Source organism: Haliaeetus albicilla, chromosome 10, assembly GCF_947461875.1.
Source record: "Haliaeetus albicilla chromosome 10, bHalAlb1.1, whole genome shotgun sequence".
Taxonomy (NCBI): Eukaryota; Metazoa; Chordata; class Aves; order Accipitriformes; family Accipitridae; genus Haliaeetus; species Haliaeetus albicilla.
In genome coordinates this window covers 2,410,010-2,432,362 of record NC_091492.1, presented here as the reverse complement: position 1 = coordinate 2,432,362, position 22,353 = coordinate 2,410,010, and the positions used below count along the sequence as shown (strand labels likewise).

General features: G+C 38.3%; 1 protein-coding gene across 4 annotated transcripts in view; it reads left to right on the top strand.

Moving 5' to 3' along the window:
* The window catches only part of BANP (BTG3 associated nuclear protein), a 154,385-nt gene that overhangs the window by 62,591 nt on the left and 69,441 nt on the right, over positions 1 to 22,353 (top strand). For 2 of the 4 annotated variants that reach the window (XR_011326458.1, XM_069793306.1), the window contains exons 8-10: positions 6,259 to 6,426; positions 17,559 to 17,689; positions 21,500 to 21,571. Coding sequence is in view for 3 of the 4 variants with exons in the window: in XM_069793306.1 (XP_069649407.1) it covers positions 6,259 to 6,426; positions 17,559 to 17,689; positions 21,500 to 21,571 (371 nt within the window). In the remaining variant the exon portion in view is untranslated. Of the gene's footprint in view, positions 1 to 6,258; positions 6,427 to 17,558; positions 17,690 to 18,823; positions 21,444 to 21,499; positions 21,572 to 22,353 lie in introns of those variants that run through there. The other 2 variants (XM_069793307.1, XM_069793309.1) reach the window with 2 other exon arrangements.

Genomic DNA, 22,353 nt, shown 5'->3' with positions numbered 1-22,353 from the left:
TTATAATGTTTGATTTTTATATTTCACTGTTGAAAATATTCTGGTTACTGACACAGGTTTAGTAAATCCTTATTAAGGTACGTGCAGTAGAATAGGATTTCAGTTGTATTTGAGGCTGTAAGTACCCCCTGAATATAGCTTGTACTGTAACATGTGCGCACTGTAGTCTCTAGTAGTCTATAAATTTATGGCTGTTTGAAAGGTATGAATGTAATAGTTAAACAAAGAAACTGTAGAAATAAAATGGAAAACAGAGTAATTGCTTGGTAGCTGAATTTTCCTTCCCTTCTCCGTCTCTCCAAGTTTTTAACAGCTCCCCCCATCTCTTTTTGGATGTTGTTTAGCCTGTGGACGAGAACAATGTTATGGAAAGTGATTATCTGGTGACGTGATTGATGTTCACAAGCATGTGATGTTGGAGAAGCTGCCAGGGTTCTGCCATCCCACTGACTGTAACAGGGCGAGTTTTCCTTGAATGAGGATGATGTTGCTCTCCCCTCCTGCATCCCTTTGCCCAACCCTAAACACTTCTGAGTTTTGGAGGGGGAAACTGCCTCCCAGCTGTGCAGGTCCGACCCCCCCCCCCCCCCCCCCCCAGCTGAAAAATGAGTAAACAATTGCTCTCTTTAAAATTGTTTCCATATGGTCAATGCACGACCATAATTACGTTTGAAGAATTGAAGCCTGAAGGCGCGAGAAGTAACTTCAGAGGTGCTTAATTTTTTCCTCTGCTGTTCCAATATTTAGTACAGCAGATTTTGTTGTCATATGCTATTCGTTTAATAAAAAGAACTCCAAATGCATGACCCTTATGTGAAAAAATGCATTTTGTTAGCCAAACCCCCAAATAATCGCCCCTCTTCATGATTCTGAGCAGTCAGAATCTGAAGCCCTTGTTTTTCATAATATCCATCATATTCTTGTCAATTAAAAAAAGATTCTGTTCATCAGTTTAGTCATCTGAATTTTGAATGACATCCTGTTGCTTTTTCTCTAGACTTTAAAAATTATGTTGAATTTGAAAATGGAAGGAACAGTTAACCAAATCTGTTTGGATTACGCATTTAATGTAAATATGTCTTTATTTTATACATGTGGCTGTTAGATTCTCTGGTGGTAATACTTTCCCTAATCTTTCAAAATGTAACAATAACAGAGGGAAAGTCTGTGCCATCTCAGTATAAAGGGCAGCAAAGGGAACTCTGCCAGGTCCATGAAAATAATGCTTTACCTTTTCATTTTCTAAAGAAATCTGATATTCATGGAGAGTGGAAGCAGCACAACCTAGCAATATCCAAATGCAAGCTATTGACATGAAGTTTGTTTTTTAGGAGGCTGATTTTGAATGTGGTATCAAGATGGAATATTTCATGTCTGGTTTTGATATTAGAAATGTCTTCTCTTCCTCCTCAATTTGTTCTTAATTAAATTTCTTTACAATTTAATGTTTTATGTGGATTGTTTTGTCTGCTGACTGACTTCTGACCTTTAAGAAAGAGAGGATTACTTTCTCAGGAACATTGTTTTCATGGGGTTTTCTTTTTTTCTAATTAGCCCAGTTTTTAAAAAAACCCAACACTTTCTCCCCCTATTTTGTACATTAGATGCCCCCAAAGTTTGGGACTGTATAGTCATTTCAGACATCATTGCTGACGATCTTTGTGTTTGTACCAGATCATCTTCACTGCATTTCCAAACTTTTTTTGCTTTGAACCACAGAAAGATTTATTTTGCAGTGCACAAGAAGCATTCTAGAACTTGTGTCAGTCATCGTTTTAGTTTTATAAGAACTTTGACAAAAATGTGCTGTGTGTTTCATCTGGGATGTGGAAGGCAAAACTTAGTATGATGCACCTGTTGGCTTTTAAAGCTGACTTCTTGATAATTTCACTGAGGCACACATGCCTTCCTCCTAAGCTTCTGTTTGATAAGATTTGAACATTGATTCTTGCAAACCAAAGCGATTTCCTTTTTGCGGACTTCAGAATAGCGTGTGTCTCTGAATTCTTTGTGCAGACCTTTTTGTCTCCCAAGCTGCTGCTAGTATGTATCTGGTCTATAGAAATCACTCAAGCTCTTGCAATTTATTAAATAACTGAACTATTTTAAGTCTCTGGTGTGTTTTCATAGAAAGCTTTGTTTAGGAAATGAGGTTCCCAAAGAAAGCAAACTTTGGACCCTTAGTGTTTAAAAACAAGCACATCCTTTGTTTTGAATGTTACCGGCAACTATCCATTGTCCTAAATAAAAGGATCGCTAAAAACACAGTCAGCCATCCTTAGATGATCTAAATCTTTTACTTCACTCTTCTTGTATAAGTGCATCTGTCTTCCAAAATACTGTTGTCTTTTTGCCAAAGCGCTGAATTATATTGCTGAATGTATTTTTTATGTGTTTGTAGCAGAGTTATGTGCCTCATAGATACTGTGCTGCTTACAAATTACAGTGCTTCTTGCTGCTTTTGACTAGCAAATGTTCCAAAAAAGTCAAATCCCTTCTCGCTGAAGTATTTCTGTCTTTTCTAATATGGATTTACCCAAGTAAAATGTCTCATTTGCAGTATCTTGCTTTAGTACTGCCTTTCTAACTTTTTTTGGTATTTGACATACTCAGAATGAGACAGCTGAAAGCTCTCTTGCATGTGATCATTTATGGATAGAGAACAGAAAGCACGCTTCAGTTTTCTAATATTGTTTGCACATGTTTTCGGGATGTATCTCTCTGCTACAGGTAAATCATATTTCTAATGTTATGGTGAACTTTTTATCTGCTTAAAAAATACTCCACTGTCGTTAGCATTAGATTTTTCTTCAGTCATCAGTGGACTGTTATGAAATGTGGTTGCTAAAGACCTATCCGTAGAATAACATTTTAGATCGTAATACCAACTGGATAGATTTATACATCTGAAATTCATTTAACCTTCATATCAACTATCTATGTATTTAAGGGCTAATTTTTCATGCCTAATTTGCACATGCAGTTACTGTGACTGAGTATGCAGTTATGGTAAAAATCTGTGCAAACAGTAGGTGTTTCGTCTATAGCAGTTTTACACCTTCGATCACTGTAACAGCTAAGTAGGAATTTCATGAATAAGGGAAAAGAAATAAGCACGCCTGGCTTTGAAAATCTGTGCCTCATGTCTTAGGTCTCTCTAGCTAAAACCTTCTTTTCTGACTCTACCCTGTTTAGCTTGTTACCTATTTTCCATGCTTTTCTCTGTAGTCATGTTCTCTCCATGAAGGTAGTGGTCTCTCTATCCAGTATTTCATGGCCATTCCTTATCACATTGATTAAATGATAGCTTTTGTGACCAGTAAGTAGAAGGTCTTTCCCTGTCTTTCCTCAATAGAACAATTTCTGGGACATTTTATGTTGCAGCTCTGGCACTAAGCATCTTTCTCAAGCTCTCGTCCTACATGCTTGAGTCCCCTAGTATGAACAGTTCACTGCACCTGAGACTACCTTGTCCCAAATAATTTATACTGCTTTTGATTTCTCTTTGAATTAAGTGTCATCCTGGAATATCCTATGGATTACACTGTAATAGTTAAAATCCCTAGCTAGACTGCTTTTCTGTGAGAGTCTTCTCTGACCTACAATTGATTCAGTCACTTCTCTGAACAGAGCAGCGTACAATGTGAAAGTCTTTAAAATCTATTTATGAATGAAATATGGAGATTTTTCCAAAGTAACCACAGAGCATATGACTGTGTTTTATGTAGGACTACACAAGTATTTTTGTATGTTCTGACAGCTGAGGTCGTATAAAGAGTTAAAGCACGACTGTTTTTATTGGACTTTACTGCAAACATTTATAAAGCCATTTCTCTGTGTAGTGCATATTAGTAATAGATTAAACTGAGAAATGTGGTCTCAGTATTTACAATACAGAATGTGCTTTCCTTTTGCTGACACCTATGGAAAGGAAACTGCTGCACAGCAGCAGATGATAATAATTTCAGTCGATTTTCTTCCTTTCCTACTCCCACCCTCTTTTTGGAGACATAATGTAGGGGTTGTAAAGCAATCTCTAACGTGCTTGCTGTCACTTGCCAGTAAGAAATCTTGAGGCCTTGAAAATGCTTTTGAATTAGCTTTTTTGTGCCAGTGTCTTCCTCCTGTTTGTTCTCTACTTTATTTCAAATTGATTTTTGAACAGATCTATAAGAAAATTTAGAGCATTGGAAAATAAATGTGTTCAAAAAATATTGAGGACTTAAGAGATACGGTACTTGACTATGTTAGATCAGTTACCTGCAAATTTCACTTTCTGAGGATGCTGGGCTCATTCATAATACAAAGAAAGTACAAAGCTCTTGGTTTGTGCAAACCTGGAATTTCACACCTGTAGGCTTCAAATAATTTGTTTTACGGGAACAGACCATATCCTGTTCGTAGGATTATGCAACAGCTTAAGCAAGTACTTCTTGAGTACTTGAGTACTGCGCTCAGCTCTGGGGCCCCCTAATTAAGAAGGACATGGACCTGATGGAGCGGGTCCAGAGGAGGGCCACGAAGATGATCAGAGGGCTGGAGTACCTCTCCTATGAGGACAGGCTGAGAGAGTTGGGGTTGTTCAGCCTGGAGAAGAGAAGGGAGACCTTAGAGCATCCTTCCAGTACCTAAAGGGAGCCTACAGGAAAGACGGGGACGGACTCTTTATCGGGGAGTGTACTGATAGGATGAGGGGTAATGGTTTTAAACTGAAAGAGGATAGATTTAGATTAGATACTAGGAAAAAATTCTTTACTGTGAGGGTGGTGAGGCACTGGAACAGGTTGCCCAGAGAAGTGTGGATGCTCCATCCCTGGAAGTGTCCAAGGCCAGGTTGGACGGGGCTTTGAGCAACCTGGTCTAGTGGAAGGTGTCCCTGCCCATGGCAGGGGGGTTGGAATTAGGGGATCTTTAAGGTCCCTTCTGACCCAAACCATTCTGTGATTCGCAGGGTCAGGATCCTATTTGAGAGTGAGATTGAAAAACCAGTAGGTTGAAAGGATGATTTTACTTTGCGGAGTATGGAGAGCAACTGATACGAAAAGGAAAATAAGAATCTTGGAGATCCTTCAAGCATAGTCATGTTAAGTAAAAGCATGTATTACAGCTTTGGATTGTTTTTTAACTGCAGCATTGCACATCTAAATCTGGAAAGTTTAGAAGTACTGAAGTTTTAGCGAATGTTAAATGTTCAGATCTTTCAGTTCACAGGTTTTGAACCTTTGGGCTTACTTTTTCAAGTGTTTTTTCTGCAGCCATGAGTATTATAAATTTCTGTTAACATACAGTCAAATGCACTCAACTGTTGATGCTTTAAGCAAAATATAAACCACTCTGAAACATACAATGAAATGATAAAAGTATGTAGCACTATCAGGAGAACCTTGAAACAGCTGACAATGCACAGCATGTTTCCTTCCAGTTTTAAAGCCATTTGTCCAGATGTTGAAACAAGCATTTCTTGTCGTACCTGAAATAGTCTTTTTGCTCCCTCTGTTTCTTGTATAACTAGGCTTCCCCTTTGGGTGCAGAGGTTGCACATGATAATGAACCTGTTTTGAGTTGGCAGCGGGACTCAAACTGTATGAGCTTTGTTTGAAAATAGTCAGTTCAACTCACGAGTCAATGTTGTGTTTATATAACAGTTTGGCAACTTAGCACCAGATGCTGGAAAGTGCATAATATGGTTCTTCAAATGACTTAATACTAGTAGTAACATTTTCAGAAGATTCTAACTTTGTATTGCATTTTTATTGGATTCTGATGAATTTTGAACTGAGCTTTAAAAGAGGTTTTTTTAATAGGGAGCTTTATATGGCTTCCTACTTATCAGACTTATGCATATTGTGGGGCCCTATCAGTGAGAAATAAAGCTTTATCCAGTTTTGGCTTTGGAGTGCTGGATCCTTCTGTTGGTTAGTGTTGCACAGCTTGAATGTAATAGTGCAGCTTCCATGGATAGAAGTGTAGATTAGAAAATTTCGTAGACCGCTGACATTTTTAAATACATAACTGTGCATATGTATGATGACTTAATTCTGTGAATAGTTGTTGAAATCCCATCACTGTGTATAACTTCGGTGTTTTTTGTAGTGTCATTGTATTCCTTTAGGCAGTGTCAAGCATGAGGGTAGTTCTAAAATTTTCAGAGTTGCTTTGTTCACCTTGTGTGGGTGACAGTGTGTGTCATCTGTGCATTTTCCTGAACATACGGGTTTATGCTGATTTTCACCCCTTTGTGTTTCTCTCTAATTACAGGTCACCTATTTTACAAATTTGGAATCACAGAATCTGACTGGTATCGAATCAAGCAAAGCATAGACTCCAAATGCCGAACAGCTTGGAGGCGGAAACAGCGAGGGCAGAGTCTTGCCGTGAAAAGCTTTTCAAGGCGAACACCTTCATCATCGTCTTACAGTGGTTCAGGTAAAAAACCAAACAACCCATTGGCGGCTCATGGCTTAGACAAGCGTGCTCTTTGCTGGGTGAAAAACTGGCTGGATGGACGAGCTCAGAGGGTTGTGGTGAATGGGGTGAAATCCAGTTGGTGGCAGGTCACAACTGGTGTTCCCCAGGGCTCAGTATTGGGGCAGTTCTGTTTAATATCTTTATTAATGATCTGGATCAGGGGATCGAGTGCACCCTCAGTAAGTTTACGGATGACACCAAGTTGGAAGGGAGAGTTGATCTGCTGGAGGGTAGGAAGATTCTACAGAGGGATCTGGACAGGCTGGATCCATGGGCCAATGCTAATTGTATGAGGTTCAACAAGGCCAAGTGCCGGGTCCTGCACTTCGGTCACAACGACCCCATGCAGCACTACAGGCTTGGGGAAGAGTGGCTGGAAAGCTGCCCAGCAGAGAAAGACCTGGGGGTGCTGGTCGACAGCCGGCTGAATATAAGCCAGCAGTGTGCCCAGGTGGCCAAGAAGGCCAACGGCATCCTGGCCTGTATCAGAAATAGTGTGGCCAGCAGGAGCAGGGAGGTGATTGTCCCCCTGTACTCGGCACTGGTGAGGCCGCACCTCAAATACCGTGTTCAGTTTTGAGCCCCTCGCTACAGGAAAGACATTGGAGCATGTCCAGAGAAGGGCAACGAAGCTGGTGAAGGGCCTGGAGAACAAGGAGAAGGGTCTAGGGAACTCGTGAGGAGCAGCTGAGGGAACTGGGGTTGTTTAGCCTGGAGAAAAGGAGGCTGAGGGGAGACCTTATCGCTCTCTACAACTACCTGAAAGGAGGTTGTAGTGAGGTGGGTGCTGGTCTCTTCTGTCAAGTGGCTGGAGGTAGGACGAGAGGAAATGGGCTCAAGTTGCAGCAAGGGAGATTTAGGTTGGATATTAGGAAAAATTTCTTTACTGAAAGGGTTGTCACGCATTGGAACAGGCTGCCCAGGGAAGTGGTGGAGTCACCATCCCTGGAGGTATTAAAAAAGCACGTAGACAAGGCACTTCAGGACATGGTTTAGGGGGCATGGTTGATGGTTGGATTCTATGATCTTAAAGGTCTTTTCCAACCTAAATGATTCTATGATTCTATAACCCCCCTCAAAACCCAAACAAACCCCAACAGAAATGGAAACTTACAGTAATAATGCCATTTGTTTTTCAATATACCTGAAAATTATATTGATCTTAGGTTGTAAATACAACAGGTGCATGTAGGACCCACAAATGTGAATATTTTTATGTAACAAAGAGAAATGGAGAAACCCACATTTCTCACAATTGAATTTTTGGAGTGGATTTCATATTATTGCATATTTTTTTTGAAGTACTATTTATCATTGGCAAAGAGGCCTCTCTGTTAACAGTATATGTATGTCTACAGTGCTCCTCAAGGAATGTATCCATGTACTAAGTGAAGCTAACCATCTGTAGTTAAATCATCATGGGTCTTCAGCGCAAGCAAACCACCTCCTGGTACATTCGGAGTCCTTCGCAGCCTCATGGGGCTTGTATCAAAGTAGATCCCTGGTAGGATGAGCTTCCAATCCTGTTACATCTACAGATTGCAGTCATGCTCCTGGTTGCAGTGCATTAATGATCCTTGAAAGGAAGCGAGATGTGTGTGTGTGTGTGTGTTCACAAAGAAAAGAGGGAGAAGGGGGTCTGTCTCTGAAACAGTAGTAGAATACAGATTTGCCAGAAATGAAAGTGTAGTATATTCCAGTGCGTGAGAGAGATTGGCTTGGTTGATTTGTACGTTATCTGAATGCCTGACTTCACTGAGATACTTGAGAACGTCCATGCGCATCTGTTAACTGAAAAAATTTAGTGCATGCAGCTTTGTGCTATCATATGGTTTGTTCGTTTGGTTTTTTTACCATAGTCATTTTTTTCAGTGGAAGGTCAAAATGTTTATGCAACTGTTGTTCATAAGAGGAGTCAAGTGAATAAATCTTTCTCAGTGTGTTCACACCATTTAGTAGGACGTGCTAAATTTTGTTCCTGAAGTATTTTTCTCTGAAGAAATTAAATATGTTGTAGGTGATTCTATATTTCCATGTAGGTATGTAAGCATGAATAATAATAACAAATGAAAAATACTGACCTAAGAAGTGTTCTCATAGGACATTTCTGGCTCATTCTTTTAATATAAAGCAGTGTTATGGGACATTTGTACATCATATATTAAAACCAGTGTTTTGGAAGTGAGCCCAAAGAAAAGGAAGTAAGTTTATTTGCCTGCATAAAATTTTTGGTTGCATGTTAACACTAACCACTGTATCTCATGCAAAGAATGCCAAAATCTGCTTTCAATGGAAAATTTTATGTGCTGGAACTAGGAATCATATCCAAAATTCTCAAATTAAAACAACTAATCAACATAATGATAACCATAAGCCATATATGTTGATGGGATTTTTATTTGCAGTCTCTTAGCAATCAGTATTTTAGAATAAAAAATGCAGTAGTAAGTGGATATTATGGGCCTGTGCTCATTAGACCATGTTCCTTGACTGTTGTGGAGATTTATTATTAAAAAATATTAATCTTTAATCTCCTGGTTTGGAGATTTGGGGAGACCAGTGTAGAGATGTAAAACACAGACTCAGGCTCAGTGAATTTTGTCTTCAGAAGGCCACAAGATAGTAAGTTTTGGTGGTTTTGGGTTTGTTTTTTTGTTTTTTGGTTTTTTTGTGGTTAAGCTGAAAACTAATTTTTTTTCCCCCAATTCCACTAACCTGATTTGTGAGTAAATTGTTCCATGGCTACAAAGACACCTGAATTAACTCTTGGGATTTCAGCAGCGTGCTATCTGAGCAGGTGGGAGTGGTGCAGTACAGACATTCAAGAGCTGGTTCTGCAAAGGCCACCTCAGTATTTTGGGTTGTGTGGCCAGGCTAGCTCATTTAGCTGGCGCTGAGCTGGCTGCCTTTGGTACATCAACTTCCAGGATTGCCCCAGGAGTTTTTATGCTGCCTGGGTCTCCCGCTGTACAGGCTATCTCATCTCCCAAGTCCCCTAGACAGCAAAGAGGTGGCTGCATGTCCTTATAAAGATGTCTTTGGTCCTGAAGATGATGAAGGTCAGCTGAGGCATCTTGGCATGTCACTGGCAGGGCTGTATAGACTATGCAGCCAGAAGTAGAGTACCGGCAATAACATTAACGGCTGCCTTTGGTAATGGTATGTGCAAATGTTCCCATGGATTCAAAGTATTTTGTTAATTCTCTTTAAAATATTACTTTTACTCAGAACGTCACTGGCATAATTTTCTGGGAGGCTGTAAAGATGTTGGATGAATTCACCACTACATTTGCACCCACTGTGAAAAAGCTCTTAGAAAAATAGACCACTTTTCAGAATCAGGTGATCCTTTGAAAAACTAATATGCATTTGAAAATCAGGTGGGAGTGGCATTTCACCTGAAGAAAGAGGAGGAGGTATAATAAAAAACAGGAGAGCAGTATATAGGGAAGGCTGAGCGAGTATATAGGGAAAAGAAAGAGAAGCAAAGATGCAAGGAAATTATGTAGTTTCATGTATGTTTAAAAGGGTAACTTTTGCATGACAGGGCTGTAATTCCACTGCTCTGTTCAGGTAACTTCATGAACCACTCAGACTTTGCCTTTGTGGTTTGACATCCCTGGAACCCCTCAATGGAATTACAGCATCATAATTCACAGGCATCTGTTCCTTATTATACACACTGTATAGTGGATATAGCAGAATTCCTGCTGCCAGCTAGCAGGAAAGAGAAGTAATATTTCACAGCTCTGCAGTAAAGGAGGTCTGTATTTCACAGTTATGACAACATAGCTGTCAAATATGGCTTTTTAAAGTGTTACATATGAACCCAGACAGTTTTTATGGTAGCATTTGTTTCACGGGGCAACTTAAGGTGAGCCTTGAATGGTCTGAAATTCAGCTACTTGAGAAACTGTCTTTCCCACTGTTGTTAGTTATAGCTATTAAGATCAGCTTCTAGGTGCTTTATGTCAGGTCTCCACCCAGCTGTGGTTGCTGCTGTCTGCAGAAGAGTACATGTGTTTGGTTTCACTGAGTAGTATGTTGCTCCATGTCAGTTCACATATAACAGGCATTTGAGTTGTTTATCTGTTGGGTGGAGTATAGTAGCTGCTTCTCGCAAAAGATATAATGGGAAAAAAAAAAGGCTTTTAAAAGATGGTGAATGGCTACTGTGTCATGTTTACCCTGTGAAGGATGCAGGGATATGCAGTGTAGTTTCTGTTATGTCCTCTGAGCTGTTCTGAGAAGTTCTGGCTTTGGCTCCACTCACTTGGCATAAGACTATATAACTTATATTCAGAGAAGCTATAATTATTTAGTTTGAGCAGGAAATTTAGTAGAGCGTGGTTCTGTGACTAGTCAGGTTAGGTCACTGAGCACCTTAAGGTAAGTGTGTCAGGTTCTCTGATAGTTTAGATACAACAGTGACGTTGCACACATTCAGTAGGAAAGCACCTTCACATCTTGTAAACAAGCATTTCAGGTTATGCCACGTGGGGGAAAAACGTACACACACGCTCACCCCTTTTATTGGGTTAAATATAATAAACCTAAGCTATTTGTGGAAGTACTTAAACTCACTGATTCTTCGCTAAATGATGATAATTTCCTAGGGAAGTTTTAGGGCTTACCCTAGAATATATTCCTGAAGTCTTCAGAAAGCACTTCTTTTTGAGATGCACTATTGCCATCAACGGATGCCTTGAATAGATGCATAGTATCATGGTTTCTGCCGTGCAGCTGAGCTGTTCTGAAAAGATCATTAAGAGGTTTAACTATGATTTCGATGTCCTGAGTGTGAATGAATGAACACCATGTTCCCTGTATGAACTTATTCCAGAGTTTGGTAAGGTTTTTCCACTTCTGAACTTGTGATTGTAGTATTTCATATTAAAATTGTGACCAAGAGGTGCAACAAAAAAAAGGCTCAAATCCAAAACTGTTGTGTTTGATTGGCTTGAAGTACTATTTTTCATCAGCTATCTCTAGGGGCTGGTAATAGCAAGATAGTTTTCTGTTGAATTGTAGTATAATAATACATGTTTCAATCAGCAGAAATTTATTGGCACTTTCTTCAAGTGTTGCAAAGGAGCACCATTCTCTTATGTGTTACAGAGTATTTTCTTAAATGCTGGTCTGCGAAAAGTCTAGAATAACTTAGTATTTTCTGTTTGGCAGTGAAAATTGTTGAACATCTCTGCATATCATTAAAAATAATGTTTTTGTTAGTCCTGAAATAGTCTCAAATCAGCATGGTCATTACCCTGCTGGACGTCCTCCGTTATGAATTAGGTGACTTGATTTTTCCAGAGCTGTGCTTTAGCAGCAATTAATTTGCCTCATTTAAAAAAAAAAAAAAAAAAAATATATATATATATAGCAGCCTGAAACTCACCTCCCTGTGATGTGACTGATTTCAGTGGCTCTGAGGAATCTTGAGGGTGGTTGAGCACAGTAACAGGTTGCCCAGAGAAGCTGCAGAAACACTTTCCCTGGAGACAGTCAAAATCCACCTGGATGCAGTCTGAAGCAACTGGTTCTGGTTGCTCATGCTTTCAGGAAGGGCATTGGATTAGATGATCTCCAGAGGTCACTTCCAACCTCATCTGTTCTGTGATTTTGTGATTTTTATGAGTTATTGGCCACATAATAAATAATTCTGAATTATTTACATCTAAAGAGGATTGCTATTCTTGAGCTGCAGTCTTATGTACTTGTTTGACATGTCAAAACTTTTAGGCTTTTTCTACTTGTTGTGTATAAAAGTTTATGTAGCACATGGCTTTGATTTGAGTCGTGCAGTTAAAAATTATAACAGGTTTCCTCTCTGCTCTGTTTATCATATGGAAAAATTAGCTGCGCAAATGACTTAGAAATGCAGGAGGCTGAGCCCATAGTTCTTACGTAGCCTTTCAAGTTTTAGGCGTTGTAATTCTGTGATAGTGTTTAAGTGTTAAGAGCTCAAGAGGAACTGGTCTACAGACAAAAACGTGTCTAAGGAAGCTGTTACGAAAATATGAATGAGTATCACTTCTCTGTCCTTCACCCCAAAGATATTAATTGAGATTGTTCTAAATTTAATTGACTATGCAGCTTTACAGTAGCCATAAGATTTATGGGTTGCATAAAGTTGTTCTGGCAGACTGTTATATTTAGGCAGAAGTTGATTTTCCTTATTTTATCTGGCTCTTCTGTTTGAAGCTGTTGCCTTTTGTTGGAATTGGGGTATTAATTGCAGTGGTTTCCTCTGCTCTTCTTGGAGCCAACACTTTGGTCCTTAATGTGTGTTTTTCTCTTGTTTTTTTTTCTTGACAAGAGTTGTACACATTGCTGCCATGATAATTTAGCTAGATATTCTTTTAAAAAATGTTAGCAGTCTGTGGAGGGAAGGCAGTAGGAAATGAGGTTTTTGGGAGGCGGATTAATTGAAGAGTGCCTTCTCCCTTTCTTTTAATTTCTCTTAAGATTGTTAAAGCTGTTATCACAGTTTTCCATGTTGGAATTTTTAATTAGTTCTATGTCTTTGGGATTTATATGTAGATTTAGGCTGAAGTGCTCAGCCTATGCTGAGTTGTCACATATAAAAACAGATGTGCAGTCAAATCTTCAAAGCTGTTCTGCAAAACTGGAGGTATTTAGAACTGGATGAGTCAGGTTGAGATAATGGTTTACAGTATACAGTTTCATTTCTATTAATTGTTCAGTAATGGTGTTTTTCCTGCTTTTGTTTTTGAGGACTGCTTTGCTACATCTGGCCATTAACCTTTCCTTGCTAGGACTACACATCAAGGAAGCAAGAAAAATACATCCTAGTTTGTAAGCAGAAGTGTGAGGCTGGGAGGCCTGTGCACTAGGAAAACAAATTTGAATAACACCACATAAGGAGACTAAGCATGAATCCCTTCTGCTACAGAATCTGTACCTCCTACATTTCCCTCCAAAATGAGAAGCCAGATGCTCAACTGATAAATATGAAGTAGAATAGGAAAGAATTAGAAAATGCCAAAGGTTTTGCCTTTGAAGTGAGGAATTTTAAAACTGATCTTAGTTGAGAATTAAACACGCACATTCTTGGAACAGTTACAAATTACATTTGTCTGACAAATCTAATCTTGCTCGGCAATGTCTGAGGAAGATAAACTTGAGAAATGTGACAGAAGTAACTGCTTCAGTGAGGGTGATTTTGCCAACTCTTGAACATTTGTCTGAGAAGACAGACTCACTTAGGCTAAATTTTCTTTGACTCATAAGCACATGCAGTAAATGGAAAATGTAAAAGGTCCAATTTCAACTTGGGAGGAAGGAATATTTCAGCAGTTGTTTCCCCCCACCCCTCCCCACCCCGTATCACTACTTAATCACTTAATCACCTGGTCAGTGCAGCATCTTTCGTTCTGTGGGTGGCTCCAAAGCTATTCCACCTAGTGGAAGGTGCTTTGGGTATGCCACGGATAACGTGCTCAGTATTAGTAGTACATAAGCTGTTCAGTTCACGTCAAAGTACTCCTTCGTAACTAGTGCAATGGAAAATTTCAAAGCAAGAGTTCAGCTGTATAGCTTCTCGGTGCCAGGGATTCTCTAATACTTCAAAGTTGTAAATGTGAGGCTAGATAGTTTACATGATGGTGATTTGTGACTGTTGACATATCCTCTATTCAAGCTGTGTGCTATTCATGTTTGTGTTTGTTTTTAAAGGGGAATGTTTAAAAATGGATAAATATTACTTTTGTCTGGTCAGAGATTTAGAGGGGAAAAACAATACTTATAAAGGATGTTTTGTTTTTCGACACTGTTGAATCCTCTCTCTTCTTTCTTCCTAATAAGAAAAAACCCCACCAAAATCCAACAGAAAAAGAATGAAAACCCAACTGTGGTTCTTGCAGTGAAGCCAAACTGAAATCTATAAGTGACCATGGGAGATGTACAGTATGATTGCATTCAGTCTGTGTCTGCTGTTCCCACCTCTGAAAAGCGTAATAATTTCTGGCATCTGTGAAGCAAAAGATGGTTTTCGAATAAAGGCTTTTGGACTTTACAGTTAAAAATATATTTCAATATGTGCATATAATATATATGTAAATACATATTTTTATCTGCTGCAGCTCTTATTTCTTTGATGCTATTCTATTGCATAACTTTCTTAATCAGAAAATAAATACTCGTTATAAATACATCTTTGTGTTTTCTCAGAAGTACATTGTTGCAGTTTGTGTAATGGCAAGCTACAGGAAAAGTACTGCTAGAAGGTTATTAAACCTGCAAGTGAAACATGTCTTACCTCACTTGTGTCCCAAGTCCAGTTTTGCTATTTGTGTATGTGTATTTACATTTACACTATATATGTTTGAGCGTATGAAGTTATGTATGTATGCATATGTGTGTATACACACACATCTAAATGAAGGATTATGTATTTGGACACTGTGGTTTGACTAGAAGTTGAGTTTTAACTCAACTCAGCTGTTAAATTACATAGTAGGGGACTGGGAAACATGATGGAGAGACAAAATCACAATGGAATGGACTAGTGGTAGCCTATAAGAAGCAAGATGAATAAGAGTGGGCTTTCTTAGCCATTTAGCATCCTAACAAAATGCTATTTGTAAAATAAAAAAATACAGAAAATTAATTGCATAAAATATTATTAAGATGGAAGTAATGAAAATGAGAGAAAAGTGGAAGACAAAGAGGCTTATGTAAATTATCTTTCTAGAATATCTGTTACTTTCAGTGACCATGACAAAGCCACTGGCAATGGAAAGCATGGTATAGTATGAGAATTTGAATAAATCATGTTTTTATTTTGTTGACGGTGCAGTTTCTTATACTAGGTACAGGACTTTTCTGCCAATTGTGATTTGTTAATCCCATCTGGAATTCTTTACAGCAAACTTCCATTGTACAGCAGTGTAGGAAATACTGGAATTGCACAGTAAGCAACAGGACTGTATTTAAGAAATTCTGCAGTTACCCACTAGTCAAATGAAAGGTATGAAAGACGTATGTCCAATAGACAGCAAAAACATGTACTTGTTACGTTTTGCTTAGTTACTGCATTAAGTGTTCTGGTTGTAGTTATGTATTTGCAGATTGTTAACATAATTAGAGCTGTCTAGTTGAATTGTTAAGCAACTAAACTTTTCAACAAATAAGTAAATACTAGCTTGGTGGTTTTGAGTTAGTTTCCAGTTCCCGTGCTTAGAGTTAAACCTCAAAATTATCTTCTTCCACAAACATTTGCAGACAGGATGAAAAAAAAAAACCCCAAACCCCCCTCCCCAAAACAAATGGGTGGTTTTATTAAAGCACATTTCTATTAAAATCTTTGTATGAGTGGATAAAGCTCATTCTTGCAAAACTAACATTCTCTTTTCAGTACAAATCTTAGAGTATTAAGTAGAGGTATTAAAATTTTATGAAACATGGCTTCCTGCTGTGTTGGTTCAAAAAAACAAACCATCATTTCAAAAATCAAAGTGTATCAGCCATCAGTCATCTCTGAGCAGGATGAGGCCTATCTAGTGTTTATTTAAGCAATACATAAAATCTAGTAAGGAAATGATCTACAGTGGAAGTAGAGTGACACTGTTTTCTTAAATATTTTCATTATAGTTTCTGGTACTTGGGCAGCTTGAAAGCCGTGTAGTATTCAATGTTACTACATGTTAGATATTAATGTGTTTTACGTTACCTTGCAGCAGAAGTGTCATTGTCAGAGTAAGAAATAATTTAGAAAAATTGTGAAACACTTAATGCTTCAGAGATTTTTTTCTATGTATTTTAGTGGCATAGCAAAATAAAAATGTTAGAATTGTTTACAGGAATACTGTATGTAAAAAGTATTTCTTCAAAAGCATTATTCTAAAAGCTTTTTATGACAGTCCTGTTCTCTGAGATGTCTCAAATATAAAAAAGGAAGGGAACTAGGACTGATGGTGAATCTTAGTATGATACTAGTATGATATCAGGACATTTTAAGGTTTTTCCTTGCAGTGCGTACTTGAACTTGTCACCGGTGCTGCAAAAGTGTCACTGATCGATAGCCCCAGTTTTGTTCTTGATTCCTAAAAGCATATATGATATCTAGTGATACATTTACCTGCTAGTGGTATCTTAATCTGTAGGAAGATCCATACATAGCATTAGTCTCTGGTATTCCACTTTACCCTTTCAGTACAGAATTATTGACCTTATGAGTCTCTCAGTATCACTGACACCAAATGGATAAAAAGAAGTCATGTTTCAAAAACAAAAAAAAAAAAGAAAAGAGCATTTGAGTGCTTTTATTGCTTTTATGCTAAAAAAAAAAAAAAGTTCTTTTTATTTGCCTTTTGCCTCTTACATTTATAAAAATCCTTTCCCTGTGGCTGAAAAACTTGGAAATGAATCTATGATACGTCTACTTCTAATGCAAGTTGTTATCCTCTTGAAATCACGCAATGTTTTTCCTGGTGGCTGTCACTGTTACCCAAAGATAACACCCAGGTGCCTTCTTTTTTCTGGGGGTGTTTTCAGAAGGCCTTGCTTTGCAGTGTGAGGTAGTGTTTCAATTCATCCAAGTCAAGAAATCAACCTGCCATTTTGAGGTTAAAAAAAAAATATAATTCCAGGCTCATGTGTGTCAGTATGAATTATAGATGATAGATCTGAAAAACAATTGAGAGGTATCCTTTATTTATATGATAACTTCAATTTACAGGATGGGTTTTCAAACGTATTCTTGTGGTGGTGGCAGTCGTAGTTCTCAGCTGCACAGGTGCATGAAAGAAAGTGTTGAACTACTTAGGAAATGTATGTGGTTTTGCTGTGATATGACTTCTACAGTTGCAGAATCTTTAATCTAGATTCAAAAGATGCTTTTTAAACATATGCTTTCTCAGAGACAAAACAGCCTTTGGAACTCCTCTGGAATTTGTAGCAAATCTACAGGTGAGCAATGAACATGCGTAAGAATATTAATGTGTAAATGATCTGCACCTACTTACTGACTGCATTTGTTTTCCACAGTTTTTAAGTATGCATTTTTGCAAGGCCACTGGCATGAGATACACACACATAATAAAGCTGGATTTTTGTCTCTTTTCCAGAGGGTTCGCAGAATTCAGTTTCAGCTTCTAATGAGATCCAGCAGAACCAGCCGCAGGCACTACACTATGCACTAGCCAACGCTCAGCAGGTTCAGATCCACCAAATAGGAGAAGATGGACAAGTCCAAGTAGTATGTACTCAACTTTTTCTAAATTATTCCATTTAAACAATCTAGATTATTGCAACTTTGCTTCAGTGGAAATTTAATTTTTTATTTTCAAAAAGTGACGTATCACCACTTCCTAAGCATGATTTTCAGAAAGTAAACATTGAAGGCTTATGAAAAAATTTTTAATGTAGCAAAAATCTTCATGCAGGATTTGCTCACACAGTTGTTGCAAATAAATGCACATTCTTTACTGTATATAGAACTGATTAGTCTTTACCTGGCTGTTTGCTTGCACTTGCCATTATAATAATAACAGACCTACTAAGCACATGATTTACACTTCAGGGGTAGTTCTGACTATGACTTTCTAAACAAGAATGCATTTGTTTGTTTATTTTCATTTAAACCCCCCTGCTTTCTCAGGCATTTTTGAACATCTGTTAGCTGAATCCTTTACATGTGTATTCATTTAGATACGTGTATATAAGTAAAAGTTATAAATATTGACATTTTTTAAGCCTGAGACCCATACCATAACTTAGGCCATGATTATTTTATATGTGTTTTTAGTGTACTCTGAAAAAACTCACCTTGGCTGTACTTCCTGTGTGCCACAGTTTGACTGTAAGGATTGTTTTAAATTCAAATTTTACAAAAAAGTAGAAGAAAATAATGAAATAATGGATTGTGTGGCATTTCTGATGTGCGGCATTCAGAAATAGTGAACTGTATCTGCACACTCATTCTTTTGTGGTAGAAACCTGAGAATTTGATGTGTGAAATCTGTCTGCCATTAGTTTTCAAAAACTTCAGGCTTTGCAGGTTTCGAAGGTACCAAGAAGTTTGAGTATGGGCCAGCACTCAACTGTGCCAGGCAATGTCCAAGCACAGAATGGAAAGAAACATGCACAGACATGCATGTACCCATTCTGCATGATGATCACATAAGCCCACTTTCCTTAGAAACCAGGCTAAAGAAGCAGGTAGAAATGGGCAAATAAACAAGAACTCTTGAGAGATATTAGTCAACAATATAAACTGTAGTACCCAGTGGTCTGGCTTTTGCAAAGGTTTTAGTCAACGCCATTACAAAGAAGAGTCTGAAGTAGGATAATGAAGCATCTTTGGTAGATATTTATAGTATTCTCTCCCCAGGTAAGAGAGGCAGTGCATGAGAGAAGGAGCAAATGTGCCCAACTGAATAATTTGCACATGGAGAATGAAAACACAGGGAATACTCAAATCTGGTCGGTGTGGAAATGGTGAAGTTGCTCAGAAATATGATGAAGAGAAAAGGCTATAAAGGACAGATGCTTTTGGAATGTTATCAAAAAAGACATGTCTGTAAGACCTGGTGAAAGTTTACTGCAGTACCAGTAGAAGAATTAGAGGAGAAAAGTGTCATGGAAATGGCAGGGGGGGAAATTTAAAGATGTGCGGCACAGTGTTGGAGACAACTGGCAGAGCTGTAAGCATTGCTTAAAAGGAGGACTTAAATATTAGCCAGAATATTTTTTAAGGAGTGCATGGCGGTGGAAGGGGTTTGAGATGAAAATGATTGAGAGGACCTCCAGAGAGCAGCTGTAAGAGTTGTGGAGAGGAAATTGCAGTAGAGAGCACATTCTTCCAAAGTGAAAAAGGTTGCTTATAAAGTAAGAGAGAAGAAAGAGCTGGAGCATGGCTGTAAGGGATGCTAGGAACCATTAGCTGTGAGATTCAGATAGGGTCGGAAAGTCTGGGCCACCCCTTTTGTTTTCCCAAAGGCCTTGCCCTTTCCTGTTACGTACCTGGATACCATATGACTTAAATAGAAGTTGAGGTGGTAATCCTGGAGAGTGATTGCTTAATGGAACTAGATCGTAAATGCTTTGAGTTACTATCCTCAAACATGGATGAGGACTAAAGAGAAGTGCAATAAATAAACCTGCAAACTTTTTTTCCCTCCTGTCAGTTGAGAGCATCCTCATTGAAATAATGCTCCTTCTGCAGAAAGGGGGTGCAAAGGTTCCATTTCGCCTTCACTTTTGCCATAACCTTACAGTATTGTTGTGTGAATTTTTTTGTCTCTTGGTTTCCCTATATATTTTAAAGAGCATATCTTCTTAACTGCTGTATGGATCTTTTTATGAGATTTAATTGATGACTGAAAAGTATTTTTCAAGTCTTGAAAGACAAGGTAGAAGGGAGAATTATATGAAATACATGGCTATAATAGACAAAATGGTTATGCTTATAGATGTAAGTGATGAAACTTTACCTCATTAAAAGATCTGAACCTGTCAACTATCCTTTAAATTGATTGTGGAATCCGGGAAAAATCCACTATGACCCACAACCACTCTCTAAATGTTGTCATAATTTACCAAACACGTAGAGGGGTCCTAGGTTGAAACAGATGAAGATGATATTGCTTTTTCAGTTCTAGGGAATGATACATGTAGATCAGGGTAAGAGTCATTAGTAAGGTAGTAGTTATTCATACTATATACGTTTTAAAAAAATCAGTATTGAGTTGAATTTGTGAACAAACTAAAAGGACTGTCCTTAAAGGCCAGCTATGTATCTGCAAAAGATGAGTGAGCAGTTCTTTTTTGGAATGCTGCATGATACAAAGGTGAATAATGTCACCTTCTCCCCCCTCCCTTTAGTCAGAAAGGATTGCTTATATTTGAAAACGCTATAAATGGATCTTTTAAATGTTCAATGCTTTTTCCTGGGAGCCCTGAGAGCTTGATGTTAAGGAGGGAAAGTGATTCTAATCTCAACATGGACTGGGCTGTGCTCTAATTTTATATACAGTCCCCATTGTCAGAGTGATACTTTCAGTATGTTTTTTCTCCCTATAAATAGACAGTTTCCTTCCAAAGGAAATGAAACTGTTTGAAATAGAGGGATCTGTGTTTCTTTGAAAATCACATGCAATTGTTCTTGTGTTATAAAATAAGAAGAGCCTTTGACAGAATTCCAAATAATTATCTTTAATCTCTGTCTCATGCAGGCATATTAAAATGAACACAAAGCCTTATAAACCTTGAAGTAGGTTATTTAGAATCCAATCTCCCTTCAGGTAAATCACAGTAGCAAAGACTTTGCTGGGCTAGTCAGGATGCACAAGGAATTCCGTCCACTCTCTTATCCATGTTTTGATCAAATGGTAGGCTTGATACCATTCTGAAGTAGTGGGTATGGTCAGCAATATAAATTATTAACATTATTAAAACTGTTAGGGCAGATTCTCCACTAACATAAAGCAGTGTAACTGCATTCAAATTATTGACTTCGTGCCAATTTATAGCAGCTTGAGAGATAGTCTTTAGCATGATACTGTACTTCTACATAACTATGCGAATGTACAAAGATACATGGATACTTAGAGATACCTTTTAAAACCTCACTCTCAGTGAGTAGTTAGTCTTGGTGTATCAGTTTTAAGAACTGAGTTTCCAAGGTCTTTAAATAGGATTAATGTTTCAGGCACAATGCTCATCTACCAAAGCAAGTTAGTCCCATGCTTTGTGTATCAGTCAAAAATGCAGATACTTTGTCTATAGAGAAATGCACTACATAAATGTTATTTATTATGATGCCTATTTTCCTCCCTCTTATGTGAAAATGAACCATTCTTTCTTCAAAGTCACTCTGCTTATACTTTGCATAAAAAGATGGGGAAATAAGGTTGCACTTCATTTTTTTTTTTAAGTTATCTTTGATGGTTTTCATTGAATAAGCATTTTGCTTCCATATGTTAAGCTGCATTGAATCCAAGGTAATAGCTTCTTCCTCTAGTTATGATTTTCTTCTGATGCTCCTTGGTGTTTTCTTTTGTTGTGGATCCCACAGGGCCATCTCCACATAGCCCAGGTTCCTCAAGGCGAGCAAGTCCAAATCACGCAGGACAGTGAGGTAAGTCAAAAGTTTGGGTGCCCGTGGAGCAGGCATTGGTCAGAACTTAGGGCCCTGATTCTAAAACCATACCTCTGAGATCTGTTACAATACACTATGGAGACCAGCGGGGGTAGAAGTGAGAGCATGTTGTGGAGCTGGGACGAAATGTGCTTTATGGCCATTTCTTTTTGGTTGGTTTTGGTTTTTTTTTTTGGTTTTTTTTGCTTGTTTTGGTTTTTTGGGGTTTTTTTTTGTTTGTGGTTTTTTTTCCCCTCGACCAGCCAAGACAGCTCCCTGTGTGTGTTACACTAATGATTGTTGTATACGGCTGATGGTCTTTGCTGGAAATTTAGTACTTACAGAGTATTATAGGAAACCAGCTTAGGTGTTTGCACTGCCATTGAGAAAGGAAATTATTTTAGTTAGGTTTATGAACTAAACGTGTTCAGAATACTCAGTGTCTTTAATTGTGGGAACTGTTGAACAGGAGTTGGAGAAACCTCCAGATGCCATCTAGTAAAGATATGAGGATGAGCGGTAATGGATTTAAACTGAAAGAGGGTAGGTTTAGATTAGATACTAGGAAAAAATTCTTTACTGTGAGGGTGGTGAGGCACTGGAACAGGTTGCCCAGAGAAGTGTGGATGCTCCATCCCTGGAAGTGTTCAAGGTCAGGTTGGACGGGGCTTTGAGCAACCTGGTCTAGTGGAAGGTGTCCCTGCCCATGGCAGGGGGGTTGGAACTAGGTGAACTTTAAGCTCCCTTCCAGCCCAATCCATTCTATGATATATTGCAGAATG